The 13,734-nt window shown below is 37.4% G+C and overlaps 1 protein-coding gene across 11 annotated transcripts in view; it reads right to left on the reverse strand.

The window, feature by feature from the left end:
* Window positions 1-13,734, reverse strand: part of RAPGEF2 (Rap guanine nucleotide exchange factor 2) — a 256,054-nt gene that overhangs the window by 33,451 nt on the left and 208,869 nt on the right. For all 11 annotated transcript variants that reach the window (XM_043487364.1, XM_043487356.1, XM_043487372.1 and 8 more), the window contains 3 exons: window positions 13,423-13,600; window positions 7,515-7,651; window positions 6,742-6,900 (listed from right to left, as the gene is read on the reverse strand). In XM_043487364.1, the coding sequence (XP_043343299.1) occupies window positions 6,742-6,900; window positions 7,515-7,651; window positions 13,423-13,600 (474 nt within the window). The remainder of the gene's footprint in view (window positions 1-6,741; window positions 6,901-7,514; window positions 7,652-13,422; window positions 13,601-13,734) is intronic.

Here is a 13,734-nt window from a genome sequence, read left to right on the forward strand (position 1 = left end):
TGTTAGCCATCTGTATGTCTTCTTTGGAGAAATGTCTGTTTAGATCTTTGGCCCATTTTTTGATTGGGTCATTAATTTTTCTGGAATTGAGCTGCAGGAGTTGCTTGTATATTTCTGAGATTAATCCTTTGTCATTTGAATCAGTTCTAATGAGATGGATGAAACTGGAGCCCATTATACAGAGTAAAGTAAGCTAGAAAGATAAAGACCAATACAGTATACTAATGCATATATATGGAATTTAAAAAGATGATAACGATAACCCTATATGCAAAACAGAAAAAGAGACACAGATGTACAGAACAGACTTTCAGACTCTGTGGGAGAAGGCGAGGGTGGGATGTTCAGTGAGAACAGCGTTGAAACAAGTATACTTTCAGGGGTGATACAGATCACCAGCCCAGGTTGGATGCATGAGACGGGTGTTCAGGGCTGGTGCACTGGGAAGACCCAGAGGGATGGGATGGGGAGGGAGACCAGAGGGGGGATCGGGATGGGGAACACATGTAAATCCATGGCTGATTCATGTCAATGTATGGCAAAAACCACTACAATATTGTAAAGTAATTAGCCTCCAACGAATAAAAATAAATGGAAAAAATAAAAATACCAATTCTTGAAGCCCCCCCCCCAAAATCATTCCTTTAAAAAAAAAAATAAAGAGGTTGTCTTTTCAAAACAAAGAAAGAAAGGAAGAAAGAAATCCTAGCCTGCTAATCAAATCATCACAGAATTGCTTTTAAGAGGAAATTCTCTTAACTGCCCCCATCCTGCCTCACTTGCGGCTCCTAGAGCCAGGTTAATTGATTCAGACATGAGCTTTACTACCTCTCACTGTGGAATCCGGACAAAAGAACCTGTGGGTCTTATTTTGCATCTGAAAAGGGGAAATAATCCTAATAGCACCATCCTTAAGGGGTTGTTCTGGAGGTTTAATGAAATAATCCAGGTAAAGCTCCTCCACTGTGCTAGATACATAATATGTGCTCGATAGATTTTATTTATTATTTAAAAATAGATGTAAAAACATAATTAGCACTTAGTGGGTTTTAAAAATTTGAAAAGATTTTGAGAGCAACAATTTTTTAAAGATAATGTTAATAAATGATATCGAAATTCAAAGATATCCATGCAGCAGATACTATAAATGTGTGATTATATTATAAAAGAAATCAGCTTAGAAAGTCTGTTCAAAAAGATCTGCAAAGGAAGCCACATACTTTTTAAGCTCAAATCATTATTCCTCATAACTGATATTAAGGTTAATCCTTGCTCTTAAAGAAGAAGTTAACAAAAATGTGCACATCAAGCAATTACTCCTCCATGACCTCAAAGATAAAAAAATCAGGACTCAGGGCAATCCATTTAATTATATTTCTTAGTAGTTTTTTTTTTTTCTTAGTAGTTTTAAAGAAAGAGAAGAATGAATTCCAGAAGTCACTTATTACACAAAGTAACCAGGAGCCACTGAGGAGGCAAGAATATATTTTTAAATTAAAACTTTTGTCTTCTCTGAATTTTGAATAATTTATTCTTATTTTAGAAATCATTTTTAGGGTAAGTCAAATATACTTCAATAAAATATATATATTTAAAATTGCAAAAAAACCATTTAGGAATGAAGGAAGAATGAACATTTCTTTTCTCCTTTAACATGAAAAGATTAAAAGAGAGGGAATGGCTAAATTATAGCGTATGGCAGATTAAAGATGCTACAGCCATCTAAAATCATGTTTTTAAACAACATCTAAACTTTTAACTCAATATTCTTGATATTACATCATTTTTTAAAAAATTTTAAACCAAATATTTTAACAATGATTTTAATGGTGATGATGACATCATCATTATTACATTGTGGCTGCCTGGCAGGAACTTTCTCACTTTATCCTCAACCTCCCATGGCATTTATGGGATACCATGAAGGTGCTATTATCCCCACTGCACAGATGAGGAGACAGCCATACCACGTCATGCTAGCCTCCCAATATCACATAAGTATGTGCTTGCTAATTTATTTATTTATTTATTTTTTTGTGCTTGCTAATTTAAAGTTATATACATGCATATAAAAATTGTGGAATATAACAAAATCAATTATTACTTTTTAAGAATTATTATTTTTAAATGAAAAAAAGATGATAAAGTGTACCAATCACAAAAGAGAATGATTATTATTTCTGAGCAATGCAAATAACAAGCAATTTTCATTGTTTAATATACTTTTCTATATTTTGCATGCTTTCTGCATATTAAAGCTTTTTTACAAAAGTTAGCAGCAGCAGTTCACATGGAAGAAATAGCATACTACGACACTGCTTCTTCCACTGAGTTGGTTGATATAATATCACTAATTTTTTATTAGTTTAGAATAAAAAAGTTAAAATTCAAAAAGCACAGGCTCTTGTTGTAATTATGGATAGCTAAGTACATTTTTTTTAATGCCAGAAACTACCTCAAGCTCGTATCTTTAACACTGACTACAGGTTTGCGAATGTTTGAAATATGTGGTTCTTGCCTCAAAAATATTTTTAATTTTTTTTCTTTTTACAGGGCAGCAAGTTGTTCCCAGAGTCTCCAAATAATTTTAGGTGTTCTTTCTTATATCATTTTTAGAGAACATAATTATATTGTTTATCTCCTAAAAAAAGAAATATATCCTTGAGTTAAAACAAGTAGAGAGATAAAAAGAAAATGCATTTTGAAATGTACTAAAATTAATCCTCTTGACTAAGGACTTAAAGAAATTAGAATAAATTTGATTTGAAATTCTTAGCGTCTAGACAGACATTTTTGGCATTTCTTTTGCAGCAAACTGAAATACCATCCAAAAATGAAAAAAAAAAAAAAGGAATCCCAAATTGAATTTCCAATATGGCCACACAGCACTGACATTGCAAAAAAAATACACTTTAGATGAAAACATTAATTATTTAATTAGCAAATTTATTTTTGCTTTAAGAAATTTTTAGATATAACATTAAATTAAAAGAAAAAATAGGTATGATAAAGCCAGTCGAAAATTTGTGAGTTGCCAACAAAGATCACCGACTCAATGGACGTGAGTTTGAGTAAACTCCGGGAGTTGGTGATGGACAGGGAGGACTGGTGTGCTGCAGTCCATGGGGTCACAAGGAGTTGGACAAGACTAAGTGACTGAACTGGACCAAGGTGCGTCTAGTCAAAGCTATGGTTTTTCCAGTAGTCATGTATGGATGTGAGAGTTAGAGTATAAAGAAAGCTGAGCACCAAAGAATTGATGCTTTAGAACTGTGGTGTTGGAGAAGACTCTTGAGAGTCCCCTGGACTGCAAGGAGATCCAATCAGTCCATCCTAAAGGAAATCAGTCCTGAATATTCATTGGAAGGCCTGATGCCGAAGCTGAAACTCCAATATTTTGGCCAACTGATGCAAAGAACTGACTCATTGGAAAAGACCCTGATGCTGGGAAAGATTGAAGGCGGGAGGAGAAGGGGACGACAGAGGATGAGATGGTTGGATGGCATCACCAACTCAATGGACATGAGTTTGAGTAAACTCCGGGAGTTGGTGATGGACAGGGAGGCCTGGCATGCTGCAGTCCATGGAGTTGCAAAGAGTCAGACATGACTGAGTGACTGAACACATAATTGTTTTAGACAGGTTTTATACTTTAAGACAGCTGTTCACCCTGTATGATCTTGCCACTCTGATATGAAATAAAAACTCAACTAAGCTTTCTCTTATAAAAGGGCAAAAACAGTTTATGTCACAGGGTAAGTTTCTTTTGGGCACATGACCTCACAGCTTTCATTTAGTAAACATATTGAAAATGACAAAATGAAGTAAAGTTAAACTTCAACCAACAGCTCTCACAGTCTCAGGAAGAGCTGAGTCTCACAGATTTCCCTTAAGAGGTGAGCTCTATTTAAACTGGTACCCCGTGCCTAACTGTTCACATAGACATTCAAGTGTCCCCTATCTGCTGAAGGGTGCAGTGCAGGGTTAAGGCATGCCTGGGGGTCTCTGGCAGGCCCAAGACTTAGGTGGGGGAGAGGGGACGAGGAGACGGAAAGTGGAAGAGCAGGAAAGGAAAACAGGGACAGGCAGAGGGTGAAAAAAACAATTTGGATGGGGAACGGAAAACCAGAGCTGTCACCTGGTACCAAAAACGTCTATGCCTGGCCCTGCCTTTGTCCTGCAAACCCAAAAGGGGACAAGACTGGGAAAAGAAACACAGAGAAGGGAGCAGGATGGGGCACAATGTTCAGTGTTGGGGGCATCACAGGACCCAAACAGGCAGGGATAAACATCATTTGAAGTATGGTTTTAGTGCTCTATGATGACCTAGGGGTTGGATTGGGGTGGGGGGAGCCTCAAGAGTCAGGGGATATATATATTATAGCTGATTCACGCTGTTTAACAGCAGAAACAACACTGTAAAGCAATTACTCTCCAATAATAATAATAGAAAGAAATGTCCAACTGAATCCACTCACACCACGTCCTCAGGCTGATCGTGGGCTCCACTTTAACCACACTACCCAACATGTATTTTTGGAACCCACTGAGAGGCCAGCAAATGAGTGTCAACCTGGTAAGGTTGCTTCCTCTTGAAACGAACACCAGCTTTGTTCATTTCATTCCATCAATATTGATTATCTACAGTGTGTTCAGTAGAATGACACTCTTGTGGAGGTCATTTTATGGATAAAAATGTGATGCTCACTGTTGACTTTCCCCAACAAGAGGAGTATGTGACATGGGTACTTTCTGAAAAATACATGACATTTTAACAAAAATACAGTAAAAATGCTATCCCAAATAAGCATTAAAATATCTAAAATTTTTCTCCAAGCCTATTTCTAATAAGGAGGGAGGGAAGTTAGGGTCTGAGAGGGATGGGTGGAAGCACAAGGATGACTCTTGAACCCGATTTATTTCATGTTCCTTTTACAGCATGCAGAGTGGCCTATAGAGTAAGAAAAGACTTTTCTCTAGCAGACACTGCACCCGTGACCCTCTCTGCACATCTGGAGTCTCATATCAGGAGCTACAGGAGCCTAATATTACCTTAATCAGAGTTTTCGTTCTCATTCAGAGTTTTCTCCTGGCGTCTACTTTATGGACTATCACTCTGGGTTTCCTGTTGATTCCTTATCCAGCAAATAGATGAACTTTCCTCCTAATATCCACCTCCTCTTTTCTTTTCCCCAAACTCCTAGATAAATATTCAATGTTACCTAGTACATCTGACATTAGTTAAATACTCTGTAGTATTAACTCATGTAATATTTTTATCAATTATTCTGAAACATTCCTATGCCTCCTGTATCATTTCAGTTGCATGATTGAAAAATTTCTAATAAAAGGGGTTGGCCAATTACAAGGTGATAGCATAGTAGCTGGATTCTCAGGAATAACTTTCACTTGCACTTTAAGGACAGAGACTGACTCAGGTGTGTAGTGACTTGCAGAAGGGCTCGGGTGGGGTGTGGGGGGCAGGACTGAGGAGGATAGAGAAACCCTTAACAATTTTTCTGTTCACTTTGACTCACAGTTTGGCTTTGTTTTTTTGGGGGGGAATATAATTCTAAAGCTGAAATGTCATATATGACCCCTCTTAAAAGAAATAATTTGAGATTTTGAGGCCAAATACTTTGAGATTTATCTACCGTTTTGTTTTCCTCTAATATGCCAAATAATTGAAAGCTGGCTATATTTAGAATGCTCCTCTGGCATTCCATATTCAACACACTGAATTTATAGCCATTTTTTTGTTCTCTATAGTGCTCACTGGAGGAATTATTTAGCAAAATTATTCTCTAGGTAAGACAATTTTATTTATAGCCATGGTCATTTTTCTTTTTAGTAAGTAAACCACTTAAAATTGAAAATTTAAATGAACACTGCTTTACATTTATCAGACACTATAAAAATTCAATGATGTTCTTTTATCATAAACTATTTTCAGATGCATTTCAGACTGTAGACTAATAAATGCAGTGAGCATGTAACATTAATTAGTTTAAGTCAACTTTTTTGGTTTATTATATTAAAATATTTTATTTTTCAAGGTCGGTTTTTAAGACATGGGATTATAAATATGCAATAATAAAAGCATCTTAAATTTATTTTGCACTAATATAGAGGTTACCTGTTAAATTGATCAAATTATATTTCACATTTGGTCTCAATATACTCTCTAGTCTTTTATTAAATGCTTTTAAATAATGAATATTAACATAATATCAATACTGACATTGTATTTTTCATTGGCAGTCATTTCTTTACTAACAAGTATTTTTACTGATTCAACTATGATTAATTTTCATGACTTCTAAAATCAATTCCTTATCTCGCATGTATTTAAATAAAAACACCATGTAACTGTATCACAGCAACTTTACTATAATCTCTATATAATTTCTGTTCATGACGGGCATTTCACTTCCATATTTTCTGTTGACTAGATTATCTATTATTGATGGCAATTTTAAGATATCATATTTATAGAACACCTGTTTTTTAATAGAACACATTTATGGAATGCTTAGTTTTGTGGAGTTCAAATAACTTTAAGGGAGATTTATTTTTAATTTCCTGGAGTATGATAACTCTAAAAGTCACAGTTGTACTTTAAAATCTTCATAATTCTAAAAGATGACCTATTTATACAGGTCAAAAAAAATCTTACCACAACTGCATACGTAAGTGTTCTTTGTTAAGCATAAGACATACATTTTTAATGACAATTTATACCTGGCAGTCATCCACCTTTGTCCTCATCACTCCTTTCATGTACTCCTTGTCCATGGTGGGAGAGACACCGAAACTATTTCCCATACACAGTATTTCTGCTTTTCCATCTGGATAAGTCACTTCCACAGAACCATTCAGGATCACTGACCACGAGTCCAGCTAGTTCCAAAAAACAAAGAGCAGAAAATAACATCATGATCATGAAGCTGTAAATGCTGGAATGGTCCCTACAAATGATTTAGATCTTTTATTTTAAAGCGGGAAAAATACCCCAAGTACAGCTGACCACTCGCCAAGTTCACAGAACAAGAACTAAAGCTCAGCTATCGACCCACGGGTTTCCAGATGCCTGCATGGGGGGCACGGCATTCCACTCTCCTGATGACTGGGTATTCCTCTCTAAAATGCCACAAGGGAAAAAATTTCCTCTGTTCCCCAAAACACATGTAAACAACATAAAATGACCACCATTGCCTTGATAAGAACATCATTTTGTTCTGACAAGAGGCATTATATTATAAACATTTAAACTGCAAAATCTGAGAAGCTAAAACCTCAAAATGTTTCTATCAGTATCATCTAAATACTGCAAATAATAGAAAATAAAATAATGGATCTGGAAAAGACTTTGACACAACAATGAGTGTATCATAATTCCGAGTAATGCAAACTTATTGTTGCCCATTGTTTTTAAAGAAGAAAGAGTTTTTGTTCGTTGCTGCATTGAGCGAGCCTCACAGAGACATTGTTAATTGGTAGAAATATTTCCTAACCTCTTCACCGTCGTTTAAGACGATGGTCCCAGCTCTTTCCACCACAGCGAACACCATCACAGCACACAGCTCCCGCCTCACTGACATGGTCATGTTGGCAAAAGCAGGCAACTGGTGCATGAATTCCAGAAGTTGTTCTGAAAAGTAGAAGGTGTGTGAAGAAAATGACACTAATTTCAAAAACAAGCATTCAGAAAGAAGGCTCTGGGTCCTTTCTTTTTAAATGCCCTACAATTCTGCCTGTTGAACAATACAATTACTTTAAATACCTTTAGCACACTGAATTTCTTGCAGGTATACAAACAATTCTGTCACTGTGGAAAGGGTAACATTTCCTTGTTGATTCAGGAGCAACAGGACTCAGTGTGATTCAAATTCCAATGGTAATGAAGAGATCAATAAACTTCTATGGGGGATTGCTACTGAAAATGAGCTGTGATCTTGTTAAGGTTTATTACAGGACGATGTGATAAACTGAAATGAAACAGAGCACTGGGAGTTCTCCAGAAAGTCAGTAGGTCCATTCTGGTGCCTCTGGGCAACTGGGTGCCCAAAACAGATGGCAGAAACAACCACCCTCATTCTAAAGATACTCCAGGATTTAGAAAGCAGGGAATATTTTCTGTGAATCAGACAAACCCAGAATCAATTAACATGCTCACATTATGTGATGAATGCAAATGAAACGGACGTGCTAATTCGGATCTCATAGACTGACAAAGTCTGCTCAGTCTTCCCAGTGGCAATGCTGTGGACAAGCAGATTCTTTTTACTAAGAACTCCTTTCTAAGTTCCTTCCTCCTCACCATGGTTCTATGAGATGCGTGCTTTCTTTTTCATTTCACAAGCAGGAAATAGAGGCTCAAAGGCATATAAGGAGAAGGTGGCAGTGAGAGGATTCAGGACTGTCTACCTCCATGCTCAGGCTGGACCTCAGAGGTGATGATGAAGAGCACAGGGCATGTGCCAGCGTGTGGACACTTACTGGCTGAATTACTTTGGGAAAGTTGATTCGTTCCCTTTAGACATGTTTCTCTCACTTGGAAAAGAGTAATATAATACCCACCTTCACTGGACAGTTCTGAGGATCAAATGCAATCCAGATGATAAAGTCCTCAGCATAGAGTAAATACTCAACAAATGAGGACCACTATTACTATCATTATTATATATTATTATATATAATATGATTATTCAATATTATATTCATGGCATTGTTCAAACTTTTGGCTAAATGAAAATTTCCCTCTGTTTTCCTTGTCCTCACATGACATTGTCTCTATGCACATTCCTTCTGTTAGGATTTAATGACGAGCTTTATGTTGTTGGATATAGTTTGCTAATTGCAAAAGCAATGTATAATAATACAAAGATATATTTTATGAAAACATTACATTCCTACAAGGTCAGACGAGGTGGTGTTTTCTGGTCTAGCTTGGTAATGTCTGTTCGGTGGAGACCCTACGTCATCCCTGCTGTGTAAGACTTTTCATTATGGGGGTGGCTTTGGTAATCAGAAGAATAACAGTGGTAAGTGGTACCCAGGGACTCTGTCCAACAAGACAGTGCTCCTCAACCTGACCCAGACTGATGTACCAGGACATCAACTGGCTGCTGCAACCAGCCTTTTTTAAAAAGAAGGAGCAAGAGCATCAAAGTGCGTCAGTCAGTCTATGGCCATACCACCCTGAACGCGCCCGATCTCGTCAAGGTGCATCAGTTATAGAAAGAGTTAGTTTCGTTCAGTGAAACTTTTACTCCTGGAATGAGCAGATGTGCTTGTGCTGTGTCATAAAATATACCTGGGGGCAGTTATGAGGCAATTTTGAATATCCCTGTAAGAGATGACCCCTATCTACTATCTACAGGAGGCAGGACTCCTTGTTTCACAAATGCATATGTTTTTGATATGAAACATAAAGGCAGATGAACCAATCACGGTCCTCTGGCTGACACATCACAGTTAGTATTGCTGTCACCACTCTCTGTTTTCTTTAGCTACCATCCCCCACTCCTCACCATAAGGTATAAAATACTAGCTAATACTAGCTGTTAAAATCATAGCTAAAATACAGCTATTAAAATACTAGCTATAACATACATTTTATTTTTTTCCCTCTCCTGGTAGGAGTTAAACTTCCTTGGACAAAGATGTATGATTTTAAGAAAAATATGAGACCAGAAATTAATTGTCAGAAATATTTTAAATTTAACATGTTTAGACAAATATAAAAGTTAAAGTACCACCACATATGGTAGGCGAATATGAGGCATATGAACATATAAAGCATACTCACTAATACTTGCAATAATGATCTGAAGTGCTTGCATGGACATTTGTCTTATTTTTTAGCAGTGTCCTATTCCATTAATGGGTCATGAAATCAGTCCGTGATATATGAGTAAGTGACTAACATTAATAAAACACAATGGGATAGAAAATATCTGTGTATCACATATAATAAGGATAAATAACAAAGAATACAAAGAAGACATAATAATAGTAAATACACATTTTTCTCCAAGTTCAATTGAAAAATTAAATACTTAACCATACAATATGCAAGGGCTTTTAAAACTCTCAAGGATTCAATAATGATATCATCAGTTGTGTGATAATTTATTTATTACACCAGAGGATTATAAGAATTTTAAAAATGAAGAATTTATATCACTCATCTTTAAAAAACATAATAATGTAAAACAGAAGCATTTGATTCAGGAGCTCAACATAAACCCTGATGCCACAGGAAACATACAGAGTTACAGGGGTTATGGTAGCTGAGGATTGAGAGCATGGGACAGGTAATGAGATAGCTCCTAGGGTATGGGGACAAGTTCTGTGGATGGAGAAACAGAATCACTTTATTCTAAATGGCTTGCAAGACTCTGTCTGAATAATACATTAGTGTGACCTACCCTACTTCATCAGGAAAGAAATAATCCTGTTTGTAAAAAATATTAGACGTTCAATAAAAACTTTTTTCTACTTAATGTAACACAAAGAAAAGCCAAAAATCAACTTATAGACACCAGAAACTTTAGTCAACTCAGAAAAATCATTATCTTATTGCTTTGGTTTAATTTTACATAAGAAATAATGAAGATTAAAAAAAAAAAAAACTAGTGGATTTGTGTGTGGGATACACCAAGGGAGGGGAAAAAAAAAAGAGGAGTTCCTTGAAAGGGATCAAAGTAGTTTTCTACCTTTATATGTCAAGTCCTCAAAATCTAAACAAAAAGTATTCAATAATTGAGTACCTATAGAGTTACAAGCTGGAGAGCAAACAAGAATAATGTGCCTTTCTTCAAAGTACTGAAACAAAGGCACACCCAAGAATCTATGGGACCCCAAGGGGAAATTTTTTCATTCCTGAAATTTAAAAAACATATTTAAATATAAGCAGCTTGATTTGACTAAACTTAAAACACAAACACACCCCATCCCTTGGGTTGAGGAAGGTGGTTAGGCAGAGAGGCATTTAGACAAAGCATCAGTTACACAGATGTCTTTAGTTCATAAGAAAGATGTCTGCCTTAACTAAACACTGGAGAATGAGTTAGATTTACCAAAAGTAATGGCGAACAAGCCAAAGTGTTCTCACACGTGGCTGTATTTGGAGGAGACAGAATATAAGATCCTCCAAGACCTTGTGTAGATCAAACAATGTCATTATGCCTTATCTTTAATTATCAAGATTTACTACTTTAAATAAAAATATATTTGATAGGAGTAAGCATCTGAGTCATCACTGCTTACAAGTGTATTTGTATTCAACTACGAGTAATTCATCCAGAGATTATATCAACAAGCACCTTAAAATAATTAGCTTGGTATTCATTTGTAGGAATCAGCATAGGTCTTGCTTCCTAGAAATTCTAGGACAGAAAACTTCTCAGATATGAAATGAATGCCTTAAATTTCCAGGAATGACATGCTTCATATATTTTACTAATCATAACTTTCTTCCATAACTATACTAAAATGAGCATATTCAAACAAGGATAACCTTCACGTCAATCTGTTCATAAGCAATGTTTAATCTATTTTTTATAAACTCTATGAGCAAGAATTTTTAAGATGGCAAACCAAACACACTACTTCCAACTTCATTCTCTCTTTAAAGCTACAATAAAGAAACACTGAAAACGAAGTCGGATCTCAGACTCAAACTTGTGGATACCAAAGGGGAAGTGTGGGAGGAAGTGACAAATGAGGAGTTTGGGACTGACATATACACACTACTGATGCATGCATAAGTGATTCACTTTCCACACACCTGAAAGTAACACAACACTGTAAGTTGACTACACGCAAATAAAATTTTTTTAAAAACAGAGAGAAATCACAAAGACAGAGAGAACAGGAGAGTGAAACACACTTTGGACAGTGGAAATCAGATGAATGTGAGGTATTAGATGCAAGGAAGCTAAACCCTGAGTCTTCAAGGATGACACAGGACCACTTGACTTCATGCTGCAGAAGCCTCAGAAGACTTGTGACTACGAGCACCTTTAGACCAAAGAGTGTAGCGGGTTGAGGAGGAAGTGGGATAAAGTATGGAAGAACAGGGATGGGCATGTGAGAAGCAGCTACATCCTCCAACAGAAACCCAGTAACCCAGAAACGGTTACTGCAGACGCACTTCTGCACTGGAGGTACAGGCAGAGCTGGCTCCTCCTTCCTCTCTTCCAGGTCTGAGCTTTCAAAAGGGCTCTGACAGTCCTTCATTCCTGCAACAGCCTCCTGTTCAATGCACACCCCGGGACTACGACCCCAACACCCACTCTATTCCTCAGAGCCAGCAGGATCAGGGCCTCCATGCTTCATTTCCACTGGGCTGCCAGGACCTAGGAAACTCTCAGTCCATACAAGGTGCAGTCACATTAGCCAGTGACTGAGTGCTCACCCCACATAACTGTCATCTCTAAATGGCAATTTCTATCATTGGTTTCAGTGGTATTTTAGAATACCTGGTTTACCAACTTTAATTCCCTAGCATATGTACAGATCTTAAATGGTACAAGGTTCTCCTCATACATAATGTCTGGCTCCCTTCAAAACACAAGAAACAAGCCACTCACATATAATGATGGCCGTGCTGTCCTGTATCTAATCCCACTAGACTCAGTTCCTTGAATTTCTTTCAAATACATAATGGCCCTCAAAGGAGCTGGGGGCATGGAAGAGCAGATCACTGGGGCTCAGGCAAGGGTGTTATAGACTCCAGACCTGCAGGGCAGAGATGCTCTCAGAGGAAGCTGGTCTCACTCCCAGCATCTAAGGAAGAAGCAGGGTCTGGAAGGTCGAGTCAAACACTAAACAATCATTACACAATCAACTCTTATTCTGATGACCAAGCTGGGTCAAGGGAACCTGGAGGAAGGGGAAAGCAATGCAAAGCCACTTAGACCCATAACCTTAAGGCGCACTCAAAGCCCCAACCCCTAGGCTCATGTGGGGCTCACTTGACATTCTGCTCCCTTCTTCCTCTAGCCTCTCCTCACTGTGGAACCACAGGAGGAGCACAGTCACTTAAACAACAGCTCTACCAACTGCCACCTGACGGATGTTCACACAGAGAGGGGCTCGAGCTTATCAGGAACACTGCTCACAAGACTAACAAATGTGATAATGCTTGGAAGGTGACTTTGACTTTTTAATTTTTTTTGGTCCTAGAGTAAGCTAAGAAACAGCTCATGTTGGAAGGGCTTTATTTGGAAGTTTTATCAGTTGTGGCCTCTTGAAGCTATGGACTGAGTAAAATTAATTTTTTCAAAGATGTTTTCAACAATGCTGAGAGAAATGACCTTTTAAAGCCTAACATTCTTGGGCTCTGTTGTCCCAGATAGTCTTATTCTAAACTCTTTAAACTGCTCTGAGATTTGTTGTCTCACCCAGACTCACCAATGTCATCGTCTGTCCTGTCAATGGGGTCCTTCTCCAGGCAGTCTCTCACGATGTCTCTGCTCATTAGAGGGTCTGAGGCCCTCTCGATGTCCTCTTCATCGTCATCGTCCTCAGAGTCCACTGCTGTTTCCGGCAACCCACTAAGGTCCATGTCACCAGCCTCACTCTCTGTGGCCTTAAAACAGACCAAAAATAAACAGATGAACGGATGGATAGACAAGCTGTTTTTAAGTAAATCTTTTGTATCCAAAAAAATTAAGTCTTGTTTGAAATATTAAATTGATGATATGACTCTTTCCATAATTAAGT

The sequence above is a fragment of the Cervus canadensis genome, chromosome 1, assembly GCF_019320065.1.
Source record: "Cervus canadensis isolate Bull #8, Minnesota chromosome 1, ASM1932006v1, whole genome shotgun sequence".
NCBI classification, from domain to species: domain Eukaryota; kingdom Metazoa; phylum Chordata; class Mammalia; order Artiodactyla; family Cervidae; genus Cervus; species Cervus canadensis.